The 25224-nt window shown below is 42.2% G+C and overlaps 1 protein-coding gene and 1 long non-coding RNA gene across 5 annotated transcripts; both read left to right on the top strand.

Moving 5' to 3' along the window:
- The first annotated feature begins 1252 nt into the window (after positions 1 to 1252).
- Ced-12 (engulfment and cell motility Ced-12) lies at positions 1253 to 22365 on the top strand. 4 transcript variants are annotated; one of them, XM_045752962.2, is made up of 17 exons: positions 1340 to 1401; positions 2122 to 2213; positions 3473 to 3629; positions 4040 to 4144; positions 4608 to 4772; positions 5448 to 5588; positions 7536 to 7697; positions 8277 to 8423; positions 9204 to 9368; positions 10416 to 10576; positions 10923 to 11028; positions 12146 to 12291; positions 13488 to 13661; positions 14183 to 14285; positions 15365 to 15543; positions 18876 to 19012; positions 19398 to 22365. In XM_045752962.2, exons 2-17 carry the CDS (start codon positions 2188 to 2190, stop codon positions 19559 to 19561), a joined length of 2238 nt encoding a protein of 745 aa, XP_045608918.1. In that variant the 5' UTR covers positions 1340 to 1401; positions 2122 to 2187; the 3' UTR covers positions 19562 to 22365. The 4 variants fall into 4 exon arrangements, with proteins under 4 accessions (XP_045608938.1, XP_045608928.1, XP_045608918.1 ...); XM_045752982.2 differs by lacking the exons at positions 1340 to 1401; positions 2122 to 2213 and adding an exon at positions 1253 to 1327; XM_045752972.2 differs by lacking the exon at positions 2122 to 2213 and having other exon boundaries at positions 1307 to 1401.
- A 573-nt stretch (positions 22366 to 22938) lies between these two features.
- Positions 22939 to 23736, top strand: LOC138372381 (uncharacterized). Its single transcript, XR_011230813.1, has 2 exons — positions 22939 to 23079; positions 23535 to 23736. It is a non-coding gene; the product is annotated as an uncharacterized lncRNA (long non-coding RNA).
- Positions 23737 to 25224: the final 1488 nt, after the last annotated feature.

Raw genomic sequence — 25224 nt, 5'->3', positions numbered from 1 at the left:
GACCGGGGCCCTAATGTGATGACCGGGCCCCTGATGTGATGACCGGGGCCCTGATATGATGACCGGGGCCCTAATGTGATGACCGGGGCCCTGATGTGATGACCGGGCCCCTGATGTGATGACCGGGGCCCTGATGTGATGACCGGGCCCCTGATGTGATGATCGAGGCCCCTAATGTGATGACCGGGCCCCTGATGTGATGACCGGGGCCCTAATGTGATGACCGGGGCCCTGATGTGATGACCGGGGCCCTGATGTGATGACCGGGGCCCTAATGTGATGACCGGGGCCCTAATGTGATGACCGGGGCCCTGATGTGATGACCGGGCCCCTGATGTGATGACCGGGCCCCTGATGTGATGACCGGGGCCCTGATGTGATGACCGGGCCCTGATGTGATGACCGAGGCCCCTGATGTGATGACCGGGGCCCCTGATGTGATGACCGAGGCCCCTGATGTGATGACCGGGGCCCTGATGTGATGACCGAGGCCCCTGATGTGATGACCGGGCCCTGATGTGATGACCGGGCCCTGATGTGATGTTGACCAGACTAGACTTAAGACTTAAAGCCTCTACAAGAAGCCATTACTATAGACATTGACTGATGACATCAAGGTAGAAACATTTATATCGCCTGAGATTACAAGCTCAGCTATCTAACCAAAGCCACCATCTTGGTGGTGGCTTTGTTAGTGGCTTTGTTGTTGGTGGCTTTGTTAGTGACTTTGTTGGTGGTGGCTTTGTTAGTGGCTTTGTTGTTAGTGACTTTGTTGGTGGTGGCTTTGTTGTTGGTGGCTTTGTTAGTGGCTTTGTTGTTAGTGACTTTGTTGGTGGTGGCTTTGTTTTTGGTGGCTTTGTTAGTGGCTTTGTTTTTAGTGGCTTTGTTGTTGGTGGCTTTGTTAGTGGCTTTGTTAGTGGCTTTGTTGTTGGTGGCTTTGTTTTTGGTGGCTTTGTTAGTGGCTTTGTTAGTGGCTTTGTTGTTGGTGGCTTTGTTATTAGTGGCTTTGTTTTTGGTGGCTTTGTTAGTGGCTTTGTTGTTGGTGGCATTGTTGTTGGTGGCTTTGTTAGTGGCTTTGTTAGTGGCTTTATTTTTGGTGGCTTTGTTAGTGGCTTTATTTTTGGTGGCTTTGTTGTTGGTGTCTTTGTGGCTTTGATGATGGCATGGTTGGTGACTTTCTGGTTTTGTTGTTGGTGGCTTTGTTATATATCGCAAGGCTTCTTGTCCCCGCCAATAATGAGGGTGGGGCGAGCGCGCCAAGACTCGGAGAACAACCGACCAATGATAAAGGACAAGAAGCGACCCACAACAACAGGAAGTGCGGAAGGTAAACACGGCCGGCGGCCTCCACTATTGACACAATTCTCCCATTTTGGGGAGGATTTGGGGGTTTGGTGCAAGGTAAACCTGATTACCAGGCTGGTGAGAGAGTACTGGTGCAGGTATACATGCGGGTGTGTAGCAGGTGTGGCGGTGTAGCAGGTGTGGCGGTGTAGCAGGTGTGGCGGTGTAGCAGGGTGGGTGTTGGCCTTCGGTCGTGAAGGAACAAATGGCCGAGGATTCTTCCTGATAATTCCCGTTGTCGGGGTCAGGATGCCTGAACTAGACCTATTTAGTTCCCCCACTTGGCCAGCTACTGGTCGTCCCCGTGATGCTGATCACAACAGTTGCCTTCCTCCCAAGAACCTATTTACTGACGGGTGAACAGTGATATCAGGTGAAGGTACTCCTAGGCCAACTGTGACCTCCACAGGATGCAAACAACAAGAATTTCCTAACTCCTCGGTGCTTGTTTACTGCTACGTGAATCGAAGCGGTAAACAAGAAATGTGAATGACTGTCCAAAGATTGAACCCGGGTAACCTTAGTTGAGAATGTAGACTACTGTGCTATCAGTCAGTTTAACATATAAATGGTGTTAGTTTCTAATTGTGGAAAAAGACAATCGAAGACAATGTGGATAGATACACAAAGAACTGCAAATCTACATATAGATACACAAAGTACTGTAGTGATAAGGATTGTACAGACTCTGCGGCTCGTACCATAATGCTAAATACATTGTTTACTTAAACATACTAACCCTAACCTCATCTTTCTCCACATCACCTCTCCTTACAGAACATTGAAACATAAAACAAAGTTTGGTTTACTGAACAGAAGGATGCAATCCAGTGAGTTGTGGGGATGTTGATCCTTGGACCCATCGCAAGGTAAGGTATGGTTGGACCTACATCATTACATAAACTAGCCCCAAAAGTCTCGTCTAGTAATATAAGGCAATTATTTATTCTACTTTTTTTGTTTTCAGGGAAAGGAATAGTCTTCAAAACTTTGAATAATACGAGGACGGAAACTTATAAAAATGTATTATGGGTAAAAATGTGTGGCCAAACACCACAGTAACCCAAGCACCTGTGCTTAGCTACCTGAACATTGTATCGGAGCCAATTGAAAGCCCCACCTGAGTATACACCCACACTGTGTCACTTTGCACATTAATATAAGATCTTATAGCTCAGTGTTTCCGGGAATCTGGGACAGTGAACACGGGAGTATCATTACTGACATCATTCTTTGCCCCACATGTGGAGTGTTATCATTGATGCCAATCTTCGGTCACATGTGGAGCTGGCCCATCCCCCGAGAGCATCACCAAATGGGTGAAAACACTGTAACCAACTCTGACATGCCATATGACCAAGTATAGCACAGTAATATCTCTACAACTTGATGCTCATTTTTTTTAATGTATAATATTTCTGTGAAGGGCAGCCCCCCTTCCCCTCCCCTTCCCTCCTATTAGCTCCCTGGATTAAGAGCTGGAGGAACAATGCCTTCCCTGGAAACACAAACTGTAACTGTCTCTATTTTCCGCTTGTTACAACTTGTAATAAAGTTGTTCTATCTTGGCTTAACGTATTTATGACGTATTAGAACGTTGTTACAACTTGCTATATTGGTTGTTATAATTGGTTAGGAGGTGTTAAAACTTGTTCGAACGTTGTACCAACGTCGTAGTTTCGCTGTGTGTTTGGCGGGTTAGGGAGGTGCACCAGGCCACCCTTGCATATAGGGAGCAGGAGCTGGAGCATCATACAAGGTGAAGGGGGAGCTTGCGGTTTAGAGATAAATGGAAAACTGATAAAAAGCCGTCAGTAATCATTATTATATTAAAATAAGCAACTACTTGAAGAAAATTCAATATCTATAGGGAATGAAACAATCGTTACCGTGATTGTTATCAGTAAGATGGTAGCCTAAGTGAGTTATATAAGGCATTTTCTTTAATGGAGGTTTTGTGTGTAATTGTAGCTAAGGTCTTCATAGTTACTGATATTGGATAATAGAATGAAAAAAAATATGGTACAATGCTATGTAATCATTCTGGTTTAGTATTTATTTATAATGACTTACAGTAATACAGTATTGTATAAAATAAAAACTCTATAATTTATCTGACTTTTGGTAGTTTTGCATCGAGACTTGAACGCAAGGAGTCCATTATGGCTCCAGCCAGGGATGCCAATGTGGTGAAGCTGGCGGTGGAGATGCGGACATTGGACACCAAACCCATCCCATACCTCGGCGAGTTTAGCCTCCAGCAGCCACTTGCTGCGTTTATTGTGGTGAGTGTCTTGTAATAAACTTCTTCCCTAAGTTAGAGGGTAGATGCCAGCAGGCTCTTGCTGCATTTATTGTGGTGTGAGTGTGGGGCTCATCCAGTTTTCTTTCAGGCACAAAATTATTTTCTCCTGTAACGTACTTATGATGAGAAAGCACTAAGCCAGTACAACTCTACAGTTTATTTATTTATTTATTTATAAAAAAGATGCAAGAACAAGGACCTGGTATAGAACTGAGGGAAGCAATGGTGTATTATTCAGTGTATTGTGAATGGTGTAATATTAGTTTATAAATAACTAAGTATATCCATAAATTACATTTAGATTTGTACTATACCTTTCCCTCTGCCAATGGATGCTACCCCTTCATCCACCATTCGCTCCAGCTCTGCTCATACACCGGCTTCTTCCAGGAACTGTGTACGCACTGGAAGGTTGATAACCCAGAGTTCTACGCCCTGCAGTACACCGAGCCAACTTGCCATTACGTCACTGAGAAAAACAGAGGAAGGATAAAGGTAAAAAGTTGCCTCTAAGGTGTATGTATATATATATACAGTATATATGCCCATAGTGAGGAGTATGCTTTGTGATGTTTCTGTGCATGTTTCAATTTATTTCTATCCATCTTTCAATGGAAGTTATAGACAAAGTCCTGTGATTCAGTGCATTGTATAGTGCTGGACACCACATTAATTGTGATTATGATGTGGGGGGTATAGCCTGTCTTGGGTATTATGTGAGGGTATAGCCTGTCTTTGGTATGATGTGGGAGAGTATAGCCTGCCGTGGGTATGATGTGAGGGGTCTGCCCTCCCCTAATCCCCTACCCAGTGCTGCAAGTCTGCCTTGCCCGTCCCTCACCCAATACTGCAAGACTGCCCTGCTCTTCCTTAACCCAAATCTAGAGAGATGTCTGCTTCTCCATTGCCACCACAGATGATCAAATACAGCATATTATAAAGTGTACACTCATTACAGGATGGCACTGTACTGCATCTGGTGTACTCCGCTGCCCGAACTGCTGACGACATCCTGCAGAAGCTGAAGAAGGGGCCCCAACAGGATGACAAAAAGGAAGCCCTTGAGAGTCTGGTCAAAAGGAGCTCGGATATCACCTTTGCACACGAATTCATCGCCAAGCAGGTGCGTTGTGGCCTATTTTGAAAGATTGCCTGAAATACACTGCTTGTTAGTGGCTTTATATAGTATACATTGTGGCCCCATTAATACTCCTTATTATGTCCGTAATGTCTATATGTTATATATATAGACATCACAGATATCTCTATCTTCCTCCTCTTCTCCTCCCCTCCATAAATACATGTCCTCTATGACACCCTCTCCACAGTCAAACGTCCTCTGTAAACCCTGCCTCTCCCTCAGACATATGTCCTCTGTGACCGCTATAAACACACATCCTCAGTGACACCCTTAGACACATTGTTAGAACATGAATATGCTGACCCTAGCCTAGCAGTAAATTAGGTACCTGGGTGTTAGTCAGCTGTCACGGGCTGCTTCCTGGGGGTGGAGGCCTGGGCGAGGCCCGGGCCGCGGGGACACTAAAAAAGCCCCGAAATCATCTCAAGATAACCTCAAGATAACCCTGTGATGCGTATCGGGGGAAGGGCCTCAGGGATCCACACGTCAGAGCCAGCCTGCTCTAGTGTGTAATATATGGTGGATAGGCTCTATCATTTGTTATCTCACCAGGAATCAATGCCATTATTTTCCATATTCTTCTTGCCTTTTGTCTCTGTACTAATGCCGTGCCGTCATGAAATAGTTTTTCTTCGTATTAATGTGATTGCCTTTCAGGGGATCAGTCTGCTCATCTCGTGCATGGAGATGCAGAAGAACGACTCGCCACTTCTGCCCAATATTCTGCTGTCATTCCTGGAGCTGATGGACCACGGCATCATGCCTTGGGACGACCTCCAGCCCACCTTCATTGGCAAGGTTAGACGTACTCGGGTGCATTTGATTACTTGTCCAGTATACTGTACCACTGCTCCAGTATACTGTACCACTGCTCCAGTATACTGTACCACTGCTCCAGTATACTGTACCACTGCTCCAGTATACTGTACCACTGCTCCAGTATACTGTACCACTGCTCCAGTATACTGTACCACTGCTCCAGTATACTGTACCACTGCTCCAGTATACTGTACCACTGCTCCAGTATACTGTACCACTGCTCCAGTATACTGTACCACTGCTCCAGTATACTGTACCACTGCTCCAGTATACTGTACCACTGCTCCAGTATACCACTGCTCATAGTCAATGTATTTAGTTAGTTCTCCTGCAAACTTCAGTTCATTAGTCAGCCATTTGTACCTCACGGACTCAGTTGGGGAAGTGGTTATACTCTCGACCTATAACAAAAACAGTTGTATATTTTAATCGCATACAGTTCTAAAATTAGGATTTATTTATTGAGGATTTGTATAAATGGTTCCATTCTTCAAGACAATATATAGGTTTTGCATGCTACAGGAATGGTTGTTTGAAATTTGAGGAAACAGGTTTTAAGAAAAGACAAAATAAATGATCTTGGTTGTGTAAGAGTTAACTTTTTTTTTTTTTGCCTTTGCCAACCTAAAAGTTTTGGGCTCAGTTCTTGAATGCAATTGTTAGTTTGTAATTCAGTAAGAATGTATTAACTGTATGACAAGATGCCTTCCTTTTCTTAGTCTGCGTAAATACTTCTCTGGGGTGGTTTTGCCTACAAAACAAATTGTACTTCCATTTTTTCAAGCTTTCGTTGTGTGTACATTGGCAGTTTGTTCTTGGCAGTTGGTTACTCTTTCCCCACACTCATGTAGTATGCAACTGTTTTTAACATTCTGCGGGTGTGCAACATTATTTAAATTGTGTACAGTTTGTCTGTTATCACACATTATTTCTTTATTTTAACTTTATTGCTTTCAAAAGACCAATTGACTGACTCATGCATAGGAAGTATGTTCACATACAATTAACATAAGGATGAGACACATCTCATTAAGTCAGGATCCTTACATCTTATGGTTAGGATAAGACCTGGTTAGAATAAGATTATGATTGTGGTTAGGATGTAACTTGCAGCTCAACGAGATGCAAGTCTCATCCTAACTATATACTCAGACCTTGATAATGCGCTCAGGAAAGTGCAAAACTCTTGATGCAGTTCAAATCTTTATATAAAATATACAAGTACGTAAGTGTGGGTTTATTATCCTACCTCCCTCACATGTTACCAAGACCTAAGTCATGTTACCGAGACCTAAGTCTTTGTGTAAACCACACGTGCAGCTCTGCTTATTGCCAAATGCTCTAACACCCACCAAACTTCATATCCTCATCTACCATAATTTGTTAACACACATTCAAAACATACAGATGATGAGGCACAATAATGTGGTTGGAGAAATGGCACCCACATATGTGAATGTGATGTGTGGGTTCACATGTCTGGGTTGGGTGTCAGGTGTTCAAAATAGTTTTTACACATTAATTTTGTTACATGCCAATTCCAATATGCTATTTTGTCTGCTAACTAATCAAACATAATGAAAGTCAACACACACAGAGATCACAATAATGTGATGCATCAAATGAACAAATCCACAAGGGCCGTGACGTGGATTCGAACCTGCGTCCGGGAAGTGTCCTGGTGTGTGCCTCGGAGAGGCTACGGGATCCAGTAAGTTCAGTAGAAGTTCGGTTTCAACCCTTTTACCCTGTCGTAGCTCAGTCGATTAAGGCAGTGTCTGGGATGCTCCCGGACGCAGGTTCAAATCCTCGTCACGGCCCTTGTGGATTTGTTCATAATGAAAGTCAAGTTTTACACTTAGGGATTTCGTTACATATGTGTACTTATTAAAATGGGAATGTGACGTTGTGCACTGCACTCGGCAGATGGTGTCGTACATCAACGTGCAGGGAACGCTGGACACGCGCACGCTCTCCACCTCCCTCACCATCCTTGAGAACATCATGCTCAACAGCCAAGCCAACTTTACGACAGTGCAGAGTCAGATCGCACTGCCCAAGCTCCTTCACCACATCTCCAACAACAAGGTGAGTGATACGACATTGTTACACTCCTTCACCACATTAATTCTGCCTTCAGAACCTCAAAGTACTCTCACCAAATACTTTTAAAATCTAGTTTTCCTATTATATCTTTAAACATTGTGTGAGCCACATGTTATATTAATTCTAGGTCATGTCAACTATATCTGCTAATATGCTGTAGTTTAGCAGGTTCGAAGCCAAATAAACGATCGACTAACGTGAAACAACAGAAATCCTGTACATTAACTAGAGAAGGTGTCCAGACGCAATTGTTTCATTAGAAAATTGTTCATTATACTGTTTAATTTTTGCATCTGTTTTAATTATTTGTAAATTCTAATTTGTTGTTTTCAGACTGTTACTATTTTAGAATAATTGCTATTTATATTAGTAGCTCATGTGAGTGATGTTTAAATTAGAGGTCATATACATATTCACACATACAGTACATATATACATATACCTAGACTACAGCTCTGGGTATTATAGTGGGAGATACAATAAATTACCAAAGAATTTTGTAATTCTCTGTACTGTACTTCTAAGCTTCTCTTTTTCTCCGATGTCTTTGTGGCACATTAGAAAGTGGAAATCCAGCAGTCGGTGCTAGCGGTGATCAACGCACTCCTCCAGAAGAGCGATCCCCAGAAGAGGAAGCAGTACGCAACGACAATGTCCAGCCGTCAGTACCGCACTGTCCTCATCAACAATGTTCTCATACATACAGAGGTGAGGTGTAGTGATTGAGATCCTCTTATTACTTTGGTCCGTGAACGTCACGGATAATCAACATGGATTGATTGTGCCACATCCACACCCATTTTCTGTGGGGAGCCCCTACGGCTCCCTGGAGCTTATCGGGCTAATGTACAGTATGTTATATTAAACCGGGACATTAGCTAAGGAGGGGGGGGGAAGTCAGACAATCAACGAGGGTGGGATAAAGTCACAGACGATCAACACAAGAGGATGATACTCACAAATGATCAACACACAAGTGTTATAATGTGTCATGCAAGATACAAAGGGAACACTGTAATGGTTTAAAGAGTAAGACTTGTACATATGAACAGACTGTTATTGCTGGTCATCTTTTGTGGGTTAAATATGCAAGCAATTTCAAAGAGACGGAAGCGTTATTCACAGCCGGTCCTTGGCATTGTTCTTGATAAGTGCCTTTACACACAGTCTCTCTCGTGTGAGTGTTACATTACTAATTCAGTTTAGCCATGAACACTGTTGTATAGTCCTTGTACCTGTTGATGTTGATCACAAGCAGACTTTGATCTTTTGACTTTTGGTTGCAATGTAAATATAATGAAATTTTGCCTGTTGCAATTTGACTCCAAATCTTTTTTAATGAGCAAATTAATTAATTTACTTGAAGATCTATATTATCTACTTCTTTACCAATCAAGCATGATAAAAGTAGCTTGCGAAGCTTAGTGAAGAGTTGTGGTGAATAATGTCGCCATGAACGAATAAACAAGTTGGCATCGGTGCTTACAGAGTGGGAACATCGGAGCAGACATGGCGCACCAGCTCTACATGCTGCAGCAGCTGCTGCTCAACCAGTACGAGGAACGTATGACCACCAGCATGGATGCCAACGACCAGGACGCCACTGATAAGATTAAGGAGCTGCGACGCATCGCCTTTGAATCTGACGGTGATGTTAGTAATACACGAGGTTCTTGGCTTTATTGACTGTTGTGATGGTAGCACATAATGAGTGGTTGAGGTATTGTTGATGTTTGCTCATATGTGAAAATTGTTGGGTGTTTTCTGCACATGAAAGCACTTTGTCTATTTTCCTGCTTCTCACCACTAAGTATTTTGTCTATAAACCATTATTTACCCATTCTTTTACCATAAATATCTAGCCATTACATTTTAAACTTCTAGTCTGTAGAATGTCATTCATTTATATCTAAAAATAGGTTCCAGTAAACATATTTGTTTATGATCTTGTTCAATACTGATCTTAATTAAGACTTTATCAGATGCTATTTGCCATACAATGGACCAGAGAAAATAATGGCAACTCATATTGAGTGTAGGATACACTGTCTTGTAATATCTTGATGATACACTGTAGTGCGTCGAGTGTCAAATGGAGTGATCAGAACTGGCTGACGAGCCTGGTGAAGAAGACCTGCTGGCCTTTATTAAGGAAGGTCGACTTTTTGGTGTTACTGCCTCCGTAGCCTGATCCAGTAATTTGCTTCATGCACGGGGAGCCAGTCGGCCGAGTGGACAGCACGCTGGACTTGTGATCCTGTGGTCCCGGGTTCGATCCCGGGCGCCGGCGAGAAACAATGGGCAGAGTTTCTTTCACCCTGTGCCCCTGTTACCTAGCAGTAAAATAGGTGCCTGGGTGCCAGTAAAATAGGTACCTAGCAGTAAAATAGGTACCTAGTCAGCTGTCACAAGCTGCTTCCTGGGGGTGGAGGCCTGGTCGAGGACCGGGCCGCGGGGACACTAAAGCCCCGAAATCATCTCAAGATAACCTCAAGATCTGGGTATACGCTCTGACAGCAGTGAGTTGGCAGTATAGTGCGTATAGGTAGTTGAGTGTGGGGTAGGCAGTCTAGTGTGCATTTAGGCAAATTAGTACATCCACTTCTTCAAAAACTGTGCTGTAAAATGCATGTGTGTATTAAACCACTTTTGAAAAGTATTTTTTTTTGTCACCACCAACTTTCCCTATTATGTTCCCAGACCAACAGAGATGTCACGACACGTCGTCCCGAGTATAAGAAAGAATACAAGAAGCTTGGATTCCGCAATGATATTAATCCCGCTCAGGACTTTATGGATATTCCACCTGGGATGCTGGCCCTGGACAACATGGTGTTCTTCGCACGTAATCATTCTGACCAGTGAGTGCACGTAGTCACTACAAGTATGTGAGTGTCTGTAGTATATTATTTATTCTTCACTGGATCAGTGTACTCTTGACGCACTGCTCATAATCACTCATTTCACGTGCGTTTGGTCCCGCTTTCATGCGTCGTATTGTATCTTCACCTAGCCACTAGAGACTACATAAATGATGGGGGAAGATGTATGAGACTGCTTTAGTTAATGATTAAGAGAACATTAAGTAAAATGTAGTATATCATCTTTGTATAAATGTTTGCAACTAGTGTGTGTACATGTTCTGTCATTTTGTTTCTCGTAAAGTTGAGTATTATGAGAAATGAAGCTAATGTTATCTCCCTCCAGGTACGCTAAGCTGGTGCTGGAGAACTGCTATCGAGCGGACTCACATGAGTGTCCATTTGGTCGTGCCAGTATTGAGCTGACCAAACTCCTGTGTGAGATCCTTCAGGTATGTTGCGGTGATGTTCCAACAATGAGACAAACGGGAGAAAGTGCGAGATAGAAAGAGAGAGTTAAAAAGATGGTGTAAGATATTTAGAGAGAGAGAGAGAGAGAAGAGAGAGAGAGAGAGAGAGAGAGAGAGAGAGAGAGAGAGAGAGAGAGAGAGAGAGAGAGAGAGAGAGAGAGAGAAAAGAGAGAGAGAAGAGAGAGAGAGAAGAGAGAGAGAGAGAGAGAGAGAGAGAGAGAGAGAGAGAAGAGAGAGAGAGAAGAGAAGAGAGAGAGAGAAGAGAGAGAGAGAGAGAGAAGAGAGAGAGAGAAGAGAGAGAGAGAGAGAAGAGAGAGAGAGAGAGAAGAGAGAGAGAGAAGAGAGAGAGAGAAGAGAGAGAGAGAAGAGAGAGAGAGAAGAGAGAGAGAGAAGAGAAGAGAGAGAGAGAAGAGAGAGAGAGAGAAGAGAGAGAGAGAAGAGAAGAGAGAGAGAGAAGAGAGAGAGAGAAGAGTAGAGTGTGAGGGAGGGAGGCAGAGAGGGAAGGAAGGAGAGAGAGAGGTATGCAGGAAGGGAGGAAATACAGAATAAGACTAAGGTAGAGGAGAAGACAGAAAGAGTATTATGATGAAGAGTTGGGTTAAGAAGGGATGTCAAAAGTGCAGGAAATGAATAGTTTGAGTAAAGGAAGATTAAAAGGAACATAATAGAGAAAAAGCTAGATCTCACTTCCCATATTCACCGATAGGGAAATACGGTGCCAGTTAGTAGAATGAAAGTAACAAAAAGGCCAGCAACTCTTCGTATATACTGTTGTACTCCAAACGAGGAAGGTCTTTAATGTGGCTTAGAATATATATTAGAATGCTCCGTTTGCTATAGTTCTTTATCAAACGTTCCTTGGAGAGAGTTTGAATTTCTTGTGACTTCCTTTCATTACGGTACTATATTTTTGAGGCCAGGTATTTTGTTTTGTTTAAGTGGTTGTGGCCGAGCAGCGATGTACAAGTCACCTTATCCTAGGCAACTTACCACCCAAACTGCCAATACATTCCACTTGATATTTTTCTAATACCAATTGTTTACAATAGTTAGGGCATACTCTTCTCACGTTCTTTCTAATAGCAGTTGCATACCACAGATTGGGGATGTGCCAACCGAACAGGGCCAGACCTTCCATCCGATGTTCTTCTCACACGACCATGCCTTCGAGGAGCTCTTCTCCATCTGCATCGTTCTCCTCAACAAGACGTGGAAGGAGATGAAGGCCACCACGGAAGATTTCAGGCAAGGGATTTATATGTATCATATATGTTGTACTGTGTTTGCTACACACTCGAGGTGTCTTGTGTATGGGTCACTATGTGTCTTGTATATTGTACACTGTGTCTCTTGTATATTGTACACTGTGTGTTGTATACTGTACACTGTGTCTTGTATATTGTACACTGTGTGTCTTGTATATTGTACACTGTGTCTCTTGTATATTGTACACTGTGTGTTGTATACTGTACACTGTGTCTTGTATATTGTACACTGTGTGTCTTGTATATTGTACACTGTGTCTCTTGTATATTGTACACTGTGTCTTGTATACTATACACTGTGTCTCTTGTATATTGTACACTGTGTGTCTTGTATATTGTACACTGTGTCTCTTGTATATTGTACACTGTGTGTTGTATACTGTACACTGTGTCTTGTATACTGTACACTGTGTGTCTTGTATATTGTACACTGTGTGTCTTGTATACTGTGTCTTGTATACTGTACACTGTGTCTTGTATACTGTACACTGTGTCTTGTATACTGTACACTGTGTGTTTTGTATACTGCACACTGTGTGTCTTATATACTGTACACTGTGTGTCTTGTATATTGTATACTGTGTCTTGTATACTGTACACTGTGTCTTGTATACTGTACACTGTGTCTTGTATACTGTACACTGTGTCTTGTATACTGTACACTGTGTGTCTTGTATATTGTATACTGTGTCTTGTATACTGTACACTGTGTGTCTTGTATACTGTACACTGTGTGTCTTGTATATTGGATACTGTGTCTTGTATACTGTACACTGTGTGTCTTGTATATTGTATACTGTGTCTTGTATACTGTACACTGTGTGTCTTGTATACTGTGCACTGTGTATCTTGTATATTGGATACTGTGTCTTGTATATTGGATACTGTGTCTTGTATATTGGATACTGTGTCTTGTATATTGGATACTGTGTCTTGTATATTGGATACTGTGTCTTGTATATTGGATACTGTGTCTTGTATATTGGATACTGTGTCTTGTATATTGGATACTGTGTCTTGTATATTGGATACTGTGTCTTGTATATTGGATACTGTGTCTTGTATATTGGACACTGGAGGTGTATACTATGCACTGCAGGTGTCTTGTACTTGTCTGAGATAAACTCAACAATAAGGCACTTCAGTACTCACAACTCGTGGTGTGTTCTGGTGCAGCAAGGTGCTGAGTGTGGTACGAGACCAGATCACCCGCACCATGAACCACCAGCCGTCCACCCTCGACAACTTCCGCACCAAGATCAACAATCTGACGTACGCTGAGATTGCCGAGATCTGGCAGCAGGAGAGAATCAACAATGAGGAGCAGGAGATGCAAGCTCCGCCCATCAAGTGAGTCTTACCCATGCGACTGGAGAGTCTGTCGTTCGTACGAACGCCGAGTGTACTGCTCGTGCTTCGGGCGAGTTTGTTGCATCAGGACAGTGGGGGATGAGTGGAATTATGAGTGGGTTGTCTTGCTGGATAGTGGAAGGTGGGATATGAGGTTATCTTGAGGTTATCTTGAGATGATTTCGGGGCTTCTTTTAGTGTCCCAGCAGCCCGGTCCTCGACCAGGCCTCCACCCCCAGGAAGCAGCCCGTGACAGCTGACTAACACCCAGGTACCTATTTTTACTGCTAGGTAATAGGGGCATAGGGTGAAAGAAACTCTGCCCATTGTTTCTCGCCGGCGCCCGGGATCGAACCTGGGACTACAGGATCACAAGTCCAGCGTGCTGTCCGCTCGGCCGACCGGCTCCCCTTGTTTAAGTAGGAGGTATGAGGTAGGAGAGAGACAAACATTAAATAAGTTTTAAGCTATTCATATTGTGGCTCTGCATATTCATGTGTATCTGCTTTCCCTCTTTGTAGAGAATTGCGGAGACAGTTAGAGCCGGAGATCTTGGAGCTAATCCAGCAGCACCGCCTCAGATTCCTGGTGGAGGGGACTCGGTTCAAGTCTGCCCGTGGTGTGGTGAGTGGTGTGCATGTCGAGTCTCTTTGTTTGACACCAGACTTTATCTTTAGAGCCCCATATGCTATATGTTCACCAGCGTGTCATGTGTACCCCAGCCTGCTTCATGGACATCCAGCCGACTGTGGGATATATACCTTCTTAACTTTGTGAGTGTGACTAATACCATGCTAACTCACTCTGTGAGTGTGACTAATATACCATGCTAACTCACTCTGTGAGTGTGACTAATATACCTTACTAACTCACTCTGTGAGTGTGACTAATATACCATGCTAACTCACTCTGTGAGTGTGACTAATATACCTTACTAACTCACTCTGTGAGTGTGACTAATATACCTTGCTAGCCCACTCTGTGAGTGTGACTAATATACCTTGCTGGCTCACACTGTGGGGTGTAATTACCTAAGTGTAGTTACAGGATGAGAGCTACACTCGTGGTCCGTCTTCCCAGTACTCTTTGTCGTATAACGCTTTGAAACTACTGATGGTTTTGGCCTCCACCACCTCACTTAACTTGTTCTGTCTACAACTGTTTGCAAACGAGAGCTTTCTAATATTTTTTGTTGGCAGCTTTATTTCCTTAGCTTGAATATACAGTATGACCGCTTGGTCTTGAAGTTACAGGTTTAAACAATTCCTCTTATCAATTTCATTGATTCTTTTTACTATTTTGTATGTAGTGATCATATTGCCTCTTCTATCTTCTAGGTTTGGGATATTTAACACCTCTAGCCTCTCCTCGTAGCCTTTGCTTTTCAGTTCCAGAAACCATTTAGTTGCATGTCTTTGCACCTCTTCCAGTTTTCTGATGTGTTTCTTGAGATACGGCCACCACACAACCACTGCATATTCATATTTTGCTCTCACAAAAGTTGTGAAAATTTTCTTTAATATTTCACGTTCTATATACAGTATTTAAATACGATTCTGAAGTTGGAAACCATAGTATACACTTCTCACAATGTTTGTGATCATCTATTGTTAGACATTGTCTATTATTATGGTTGTGATGTATTGTTAGATTCTCTAACTAGAGATCTTTTGTTAGTTTTTAAAAGCTTTGAATTTTTCCAGAGAGCCAAGGACAAATTTCGGTACTGCCGACTGTCTCCTAACCACAAGTTCTTCCACTATGATGACTGCGACGAGAAGGCCGTGCCGTCGATAGATGAACTGGGCAAGAAAATCAGCATCGTGGATATAAAGAGCATTGTAACTGGCAAGGAATGTCCTCACATGAAGGATAAAACTGGGTATGTTTACCTGAATTTACCTGAATACCACCAACACAAGTGGCTTCGATGTGGACGGTAGCTGGCGGCTTGTCAAACACAAGCTTGACACATACATAAGCTGGCGGCTTATGTATGTGTCAAATATGTAATGATTACTCTGCAAGGTTGACACTTGGAGTACTGTACCTTTGTGTCTGAATTAGCCATGTTTGTGTGTTGAGGAGTCAGATGAGATTGTTGCAGGATTGTGTGTAATTACCTAAGTGTAATTACCTAAGTGTAGTTACAGGATGAGAGCTACGCTCGTGGTGTCCTGTCCTCCCAACACTCTTTGTCATATAACGCTTTGAAACTACTGACGGTCTTGGCCTCCACCACCTTCTCACCTAAGTTGTTCCAACCGTCTACCACTCTGCGAAAGTGAATTTTCTTATATTTCTTCGGCATCTGTGCTTAGTTTAAATCTATGACCTCTTGTTCTTGAAGTTCCAGGTCTCAGGAAATCTTCCCTGTCAGTTTTATCAATTCTTGTTACTATTTTGTGTGTAGTGATCATATCACCCCTTTTTCTTCTATCTTCTAGTTTTGACATATTTAATGCCTCTAACCTCTCCTCGTAGCTCTTGCCCTTCAGTTCTGGGAGCCACTTAGTAGCATGTCTTTGCACCTTTTCCAGTTTGTTGATGTGCTTCTTAAGATATGGGCACCACACAACTGCTACACATTCCAGCTTTGGTCTTACAAAAGTCGTGAACAATTTCTTTAGTATATCGCCATCCATGTATTTAAAAGAAATTCTGAAGTTAGAAAGTGTAGCATAGGCTCCTCGCACAATGTTCTTAATGTGATCTTCAGGTGATAGTTTTCTATCTAGAACTACCCCTAGATCTCATTTTTTATCAGACTTCTTTAAAGATTTCTCACATAATTTATAGGTTGTGTGTGTGTGTTTGCTAAAACGTTTAGTCGCCATTCCATATCTTGTATAATTGATTGGCAAAGAATTCTTTCTCAAATTCTATCTAGATAAGAACTTTAGAAATAAGGGTTCTGCAGAAGAATTATTGATCATGACCTTTCTGGGTGTCTGGCCCGGTCGATGGCAGAAATGCAATGCTTCAAACACATGTGCACTTCTATAAGCCATTGCTCCTCGTGCTTCTCTGAGGGGGGCCAGGTTCTGGCCCATGCTCCCCAGTAGGCCTAGAACTCCATTCACACTGACTGATGCCAAAGTTTAATAATATACATATCAGCCTGGATAGTTGCGGGGAGCCTCCGGGTCTCACCCAGAAAATGGAGTTTCATTACATTCAACGCTGGTTTTTTTAAGCAGAGTTATATATTTCTTTCCTAAATTTATAGTTATTTAATTTGAATAGATTGTTCCATGTTGGAACTTGGCTGATAGGGAATGTAAGTTTCATTTGTTTAACGCTAAACGATTTCCCACCAAATCGTTTAACAACTAGGTACTTATTTTGCTGTTGGATAAACAGAGGCTACAGTTATGGATTGGCGCTTAGTAAATCCTCCCCGGCCAGGATACGAACCCATGACAAAGCGCTCGTGAAATGCCAGGTGAGTGTCTTACCACTATGTCATGGGGACTGTCCCGTGATCTATGTTTGTTTGTCCACTTTACACAGAGTGCTCGTGCTACTTGTACTTTGCGAACAAATCCACAATGGGCGTGACGAGGATTCAAACCTATGTCCGAGAGCATCCCAGACGCTGCCTTAATCGACTGAGCTACGACATGGTATAATTTGATGCATCACGCTATTGTGATTTCTGTTTGTACTTTGCATTTATAACAAAAAAAATGAAGTTAATAGAATTATGGTGCAGGACTGAATGCATGGGCATGTTGTCAATTTCTTTGTTGGGTGTACAGTATTTGTTTACTTGCATATATTGAATAAAAATGTAAGTACTGTACTAGGAAGTATGCTAAAAATATATATATGCAGGACGCTAGGGTGCCTGACAGCTGAGTGGACAGCGCTTTGGATTCGTAGTCCTGAGGTTCCGGGTTCGATCCCCGATGGAGGTGGAGTCAATTGGGCAAAATGTTTCTTTCACCCTGATGCCCTGATGATTTACCTAGCAGTAAATAGGCACCTGGGAGTTAGACAGCTGCTATGGGCTGCTTCCTGGGGTTATGTAACAAAAAGGAGGCCTGGTCGAGGACCGGGCCGCGGGGACGCTAAGCCCCAAAATCCTCTCAAGATAACCTCAAGATTACAAGATGCTACCAATGATACATAAGGGAAAAATTGGTCTCAATGCTGCAAATTGCTACTGCAATTTGATATGGTGGACTGTTGACAGTTATGGCAGACTGTTGACAGTTATGGTGGACTGTTGCCAGTTATGGTGACTTGCCAGTTATGGCAGACTGTTGCCAGTTATGGTGACTTGCCAGTTATGGCAGACTGTTGCCAGTTATGGTGGACTGTTGACAGTTATGGTGGACTGTTGCCAGTTATGGTGGACTGTTGACAGTTATGGTGGACTGTTGCCAGTTATGGCAGACTGTTGCCAGTTATGGTGACTGTTGCCAGTTATGGTGGACTGTTGCCAGTTATGGTGGACTGTTGCCAGTTATGGCAGACTGTTGCCAGTTATGGTGGACTGTTGACAGTTATGGTTGACTGTTGACAGTTATGGTGGACTGTTGCCAGTTATGGTGGACTGTTGCCAGTTATGGTGGACTGTTGCCAGTTATGGTGGACTGTTGACAGTTATGGTGGACTGTTGACAGTTATGGTGGACTGTTGCCAGTTATGGTGACTGTTGCCAGTTATGGTGGACTGTTGCAAGTTATGGTGGACTGTTGACAGTTATGGTGGACTGTTGACAGTTATGGCGGACTGTTGACAGTTATGGCGGACTGTTGACAGTTATGGCGGACTGTTGACAGTTATGGCGGACTGTTGACAGTTATGGTGGACTGTTGCCAGTTATGGTGACTGTTGACAGTTATGGTGGACTGTTGACAGTTATGGCGGACTGTTGACAGTTATGGTGACTGTTGACAGTTATGGTGGACTGTTGACAGTTATGGGTAGATATTGCTCGCTCTCTCCAGCGTCTTTCATTAGTTGAAGAAACACGGAAGTCACAAATCAAAGGAGTTGTACAGGTATATACTGTAGTTTTATTATGCATGTTTAAAGTGTGTATTATAATTTAAATAGATGTAACCTGCATCAAGATGTGTGTAGCACTCAAATTGAAATAGATTTTATATGCATCAAGACATGAATGGTACTATAATGCTGTGGATGTTGTATGCATCAAGATGTTTATACAGTAGTACTAGAATGTCTCCTTTTCTTTTATAGCAAGAAGAACGCATACCAGCTGGCATTCTCCCTCATTTTGGAAAGTAACAACGTCAACGAGACCAATAGTGTTGACTTCGTTGCTCCTGACGAGATGGTCTTCAACTACTGGGTGGATGGTGTCAATGCACTTTTACGTGAGTTTTGCGATCCTTAAGACTTGTTGAGGATAAATGAAGAAGCACTTTGGCGTGTGATAGCCTGAATGGTACTGTTTAGTGGCTGTACATGTTGATTTGTTTTAAATTCTTTCTTGTCTGTTTATGGTACACTACACGGGATAGTTGCTTCTCTTCCCTCTTCTTTGGTTCGATATGCATAATATCATTTCATATATCCTCGCAGTTGAAGAGCAAGGGAAATTCAAATGATTTATTCCTCTTGCAAGATGATTCAACTCTTTGTTGTCATGTTTGATGATGTTATTTAATCTCTTCAAATACAGCTGTGGATTATTATCCTGCCTCCCATTCACCACCATACATCATTTCAATTTAGTATCATAATTCAATTTCTTTGTAGGTCAGCGGATGCCGAGTTTGGCAACGAGTCGTGATCTGGAGATGCTGCTGAATATGGAGATTAAGCTGAGACTCCTGGATGCGGAAGGGGTCACGATACCCCAGCAGCAGCCTGTGATACCTCCACCACCACCTAACTATAACTTCTGTTACCAGCTTCCCTGAGGGCTGGAGACATGATACCCGCTTCCCTGAGGGCTGGAGACATGTTACCCGCTTTCCTGAGGGCTGGGGACATGATACCCGCTTCCCTGAGGGCTGGGGACATGTTACCAGCTTCCCTGAGGGCTGGGGACATGTTACCAGCTTCCCTGAGGGCTGGGGACATGTTACCAGCTTCCCTGAGGGCTGGGGACATGTTACCCGCTTCCCTGAGGGCTGGGGACATGTTACCCGCTTTCCTGAGGGCTGGGGACATGTTACCAGCTTTCCTGAGGGCTGGGGACATGTTACCAGCTTCCCTGAGGGCTGGGGACATGTTACCAGCTTCCCTGAGGGCTGGGGACATGTTACCAGCTTCCCTGAGGGCTGGGGACATGTTACCAGCTTCCCTGAGGGCTGGGGACATGTTACCAGCTTCCCTGAGGGCTGGGGACATGTTACCAGCTTCCCTGAGGGCTGGGGACATGTTACCAGCTCCCCTGAGGGCTAGATACATGTTACCAGCTTCCCTGAGGGCTGCCTGGATAAGTGTTACCAGCTCCCATGAGGGGTTGGATATGTGTGTGTTGTTGGTGCCAAGCATCTCAAGGATAAAATAACATATGTACAAGAATGATATAATTAATTTATTAGTGTGTGTGTGTACCTGTGTGTACCCACATTGTGAGCGGTGGTGAGGTTACAGCTGGCATATACCGGGCTCGTGACCTGACCTTCAATGTTCTATTGGCCGAGCAATTTTCATTTGTGGTGAACTGGTTCAATTTTTAATTTGCCTCAAATTTGTGGTAAAATTTGAAGGGTAATGAGGAAATCACAGTACAGTACTGTAGTTAATGAAGAAACTTGCTACACTTCTGTTTTGTGTGAACGAACGTGAAGGACAGCAACCCATTCTCACGAATAGTACATCGCATTTTGATGTATAAATTTGGAGTACATCGCATTTTGACGTATAAATTTGGAGTACATCGCATTTTGACGTATATATTCGGAGTACATCGCATTTTGACATATTCGGAGTACATCACATTTTGACGTATATATTTGGAGTACATCGCATTTTGACGTATAAATCCGGAGTACATCGCATTTTGACGTATATATTCGGAGTACATCGCATTTTGACGTATAAATCCGGAGTACATCGCATTTTGTCGTATATATTCGGAGTACATCGCATTTTGACGTATATATTCGGAGTACATCGCATTTTGACGTATATATTCGGAGTACATCGCATTTTGACGTATAAATCCGGAGGCCAAAAACTGATGTTCGTATTAACAATCATAGCAGCTCACAAAATTGACATGATGGCCCATTTTCTATTCATAGGTCCTTGGTTGGGTTGGTTTCTGGCAATTCAGTACATCACTTTAGTGAGGTTGTGAACACTCGAAAAGTCGGGCTGAGGAAAGACCCAATTAGTATATGTAAATATAATATTAAACCAAATTTTGGGATGAAACCTACATCGTTTATCAAGATACTGTTTAACATTGCCCGAAATGTTTTGCATATTAGTGGCATCATAATTATGTGTAACTCCTATACCCAAAATTGTACATTACTCTTATGTTCTTTTGTACACACATTCTTTTGAATCTAAACTCTAATTTGAACATGAATTGTTCGACAACATCTTGATAATGGATGAAGGTTTCATCGGAAAATTTGGTTTAACATAGGGAGCCGGTCGGCCGAGCGGACAGCACGCGGGACTTGTGATCCTGTGGTCCTGGGTTCGATCCCAGGCGCCGGCGAGAAACAATGGGCAGAGTTTCTTTCACCCTATGCCCCTGTTACCTAGCAGTAAATTAGGTACCTGGGTGTTAGTCAGCTGTCACGGGCTGCTTCCTGGGGGTGGAGGCCTGGTCGAGGACCGGGCCGCGGGGACACTAAAAGCCCCAAAATCATCTCAAGATAACCTCTCAAGATAACATTATGTTTACACATGTATTAGGTTTTCCCTTCACCTTGACCGTAGTTAATGTTAGAGCGCATGCTCATATAGTAAGCCCTCGAGGGACTTGAAGGAAACACACACACTTACAGACGCAAAAAATGGTGCAATGAGAATTTTTGTATACAATTATGGTGGCGTGTATTTTTCTCATGCTGTGCAATTCTAGGATAAAATGTGTTGGTTGCAATGACAAACTAATTTAGTGCAGGTCAGATGTAACTTGTAATTTGTTGTGTGCAATTCCAGGATGGTCGCTGTAATGACTTGCATTGTAGGGGTAAAGCTGCCTCTTGTTGTTAACATAAACAACCTTGTTCTTTTTGGCAGTGACTTGTCAGTAACCTGTCAGTAGCCTGTCAGTAACCTGTCAGTAACCTGTCAGTGACCTGTCAGTGACCTGTCAGTAGCCTGTCAGTAACCTTGTCAGTAACCTATGAGTAACCTGTCAGTAACCTGTCAGCAACCTGTCAGTAACCTGTCAGTAACCTGTCAGTAACCTTGACAACCTTATTATCAAGGTTATACAGGCATCCCAAGATGAATGTAAAGTAATGTATTAGATTTATGTAACCTCCTATGATATGAATTAAAGATGTTAATGTATAAAATAGCATCAGAATTGTATCTGTAGATTTAATACTTGCTGAACTCTTAATGAAAATTAGTCAGAGGCTGACGTTATGGGGCATGCCATAGTGTTGGCCTCTGTTGTCTTACTGTTAGAGATCTGTTTATTTCACAGTATTACTGCATGTTCATAATACACCATAAACGGCGAGCATCCGTACGAATTTAAGTAATATATCTTTTTAACGTTTGTATGAGAAGATAAAAAAAATTAATAATACAAGATTTTTGTAAGAAGTACAGAAACACTATGAAAGGAAAACAACATTTTTATTCAGATTTTTTGTTGTTGTTATTATTATTATTATTATTATTATTATTATTATTATTATTATTGTTATTTATTAGCATTATTTATTATTATTACTGGTATTATTATTATTATTATTATTATTACACAGAGTAATCATACTAACGTGATTGAACATAAGTACGCACGCGCTTCTAGTCACTAGAAGCGTGTTCGTGGTAACACCCACCACATAGGTTCGAACCCTCATCACTGCTCCTACAGATTTTCTCATTATTATTATTATTCTTGCACACAGAAATCCCAATTACGTGATATATCAAATGAACAAATCCACAAGGGCCTTGATGTGGGTTCCAAGTTATGCGCTGGATGTTCCCAGATGCGCTCTAGGCAACTTTTACCGTGTTGTGTTGCAGTTGACGAGAGTGTATCTTGGAACATCCAGCCCATAGACTCAAACCCTCGTCAAGGCCCTTGTGGATTTGATCATTATTAATATTATCATTATAGCGGTAGTATATTTTAAGCACTTGACAATTTTGTGTATTGTTTTATTCAGCGCCGTTGGCACACAAGGTTTCTGAGTCGCAGGTGTCTGGCAGCCGGCAACTTTACCCCATGTCAACTATATCGTGTTGGTGCCGTGCAATTTCAGAATAAGATGTGCGACATGTAAGAGAAGTGCAGCAGTTTTATTTGTTTATTTAAAGACATAACAAATCTGTTAATTTATTCAGGATATCTTTGTATTTATAGTCAGACATTCCTGTGCTGAATGTGGAGTTTGGTACATAAAGTGCCACAGTATTACCATCTAGATTAATCGTCTAGTTAATTTTAGGTTAGGTTTGGTTAAATTACATGTTTACATTTAGGGCTTATAAACTGCTAATATCATTAAGGCCACAGTTGATTGTAATTCATAACCTTAAAAATGTGGTGTAATACGGAATAGGATAAAATGGTGTACCTGCGTGCAAGAAGTGTACTGTATGGCACATGTGCTGTGAGATGTAAACCGTTAGTCTTGTGGGAATGCTTAGTATGGCGTTATAAACTGAAGACCAGCAAATATTTGTGCAAGTACAGTATTTTGCAAGATGTCATAAAGTATTGAACACTGACAGCGTGCTGGAGGGAAAGTGGCGTGCTGGAGGGAAAGTGGCGTGCTGGAGGGAAAGTGGCGTGCTGGAGGGAAAGTGGCGAGCTGGAGGGAAAGTGGCGTGCTGGAGGGAATGTAGCATGCTGTAATAAGTCATATTGTGGATAATGGTTTATTTTGTAGAGAGCTCTTGTGAGGACACTCACAATAAAGTTTCTCTTTATTAACTTTATGTATTTTTGATGTTCATTCAAGATATAAGCAAGGAAGGTGTGTACAGTAGTTTGGTGTCAACTGGAGGCTGTGTATGTGAAACACTCGAAATAAGTGTTAAGTTAAATGGGCCATAAAAGACACTTCGTGTAGTGTTTCAGTGTTACAATACAAGAGTCCATAAGTTACTTATACTGTAATGTCAACAAACACTGTTCATGGTCAGTCATGAAATATCATTATCATGTTAAGTTTTGTTTTTATGTTTGGCTCTATATGCCAAATATCACTGTCATTTATGTAATTTGTACTGTATTACTCGTACAAATAATACTTCATGTATTGCAGTATAATTATGTAGGGTGACCTGTAGCACAGTGGCAGAGTGGCTCAAAGGGGGTTGTGGTTTGACTCCCATACCATATGAAACATTTAGGTTCATCTTATGCTCACTTTGTTTACTTAGCACTGAATAGGTACCTGAGAGTTGGTGCATATTGTAACACGTCTCGTGTCCTGAGCACTCAGTGGCATCTCTTCTCTGCCTGTCACATTTATCCTGTATGCCACATGGGGGTAGACGGTAAAGCGACGGTCTCGCTTCATGGAAGTCGGTGTTCAATCCCCGATCGTCCAAGTGGTTGGCCAACATTCCTTTCCCCCGTCCCATCCCTTGATATATTCCTCAAATGAATCTGACACCTTTGACATTAATCATCATACAATATGTGTTTCTGGTCTCATATTGGTATTATGATATTTGGTACTCTTGAACATTATGTAACTTGGTGCCATATAACTATATTAGTTTAGCACTCTTTTTGATAATTGCTTCTCTCCCAATTCTCATGTCTTCATATTTTCCTTCTGTATTTGCCCCGTGTCTCTTTAGTTTCCCGAAGGTGTGCGAGTGACAAACAGCATAAGTAATGAGAACTTTACTTGTGCAATTTTGTGTGAACAGCATTTGTATTTATTTGACATGTGCAATTTTCTGTTTATCTTATAAATTTTAACTTCAGTATGTGATATAAATTTGTCTGCAATATTATCTCTGCAAAAAAAAAGTAAAGTTAAGAAGGTATTGCAATGCAGGCAACTTTTGTCTTTGAAAATATTAATGCTAGCTGGGTTACAATACTGAAGAAGAGTGGAGTGAGCTCGGGCAACTCTGCCGTGACACGAGAAGGTTGCATGTAACACCATTAACTAGTCTGAGTGGAAGCAACTGTAGGATTCATCATGCTTTTGTAATAAAGTAATACTAATCAGAATACAGTATATGTAACATTTTCTCACTGAGTGACCCTGCTGTGTGTCGTACCTTTCCACCCTAAGGAAACTTGGGCTTAGAATAGAGAAGATTGAATAATTGATATTTATTTAATGGAGACTTGAACAATAATAATGATGGTTGACAAAGTGTCATTGTTATACAGTTGTACTGTTGATAGATTATGAAGGTCAGGGGCTTTGGCTAATTTTTGGTTCCCGCATTGTTG

The sequence above is a fragment of the Procambarus clarkii genome, chromosome 5, assembly GCF_040958095.1.
Source record: "Procambarus clarkii isolate CNS0578487 chromosome 5, FALCON_Pclarkii_2.0, whole genome shotgun sequence".
Taxonomy (NCBI): domain Eukaryota; kingdom Metazoa; phylum Arthropoda; class Malacostraca; order Decapoda; family Cambaridae; genus Procambarus; species Procambarus clarkii.
Note: the sequence above shows the minus strand (reverse complement) of the source record. Positions and strands in the feature narration are given on the sequence as shown.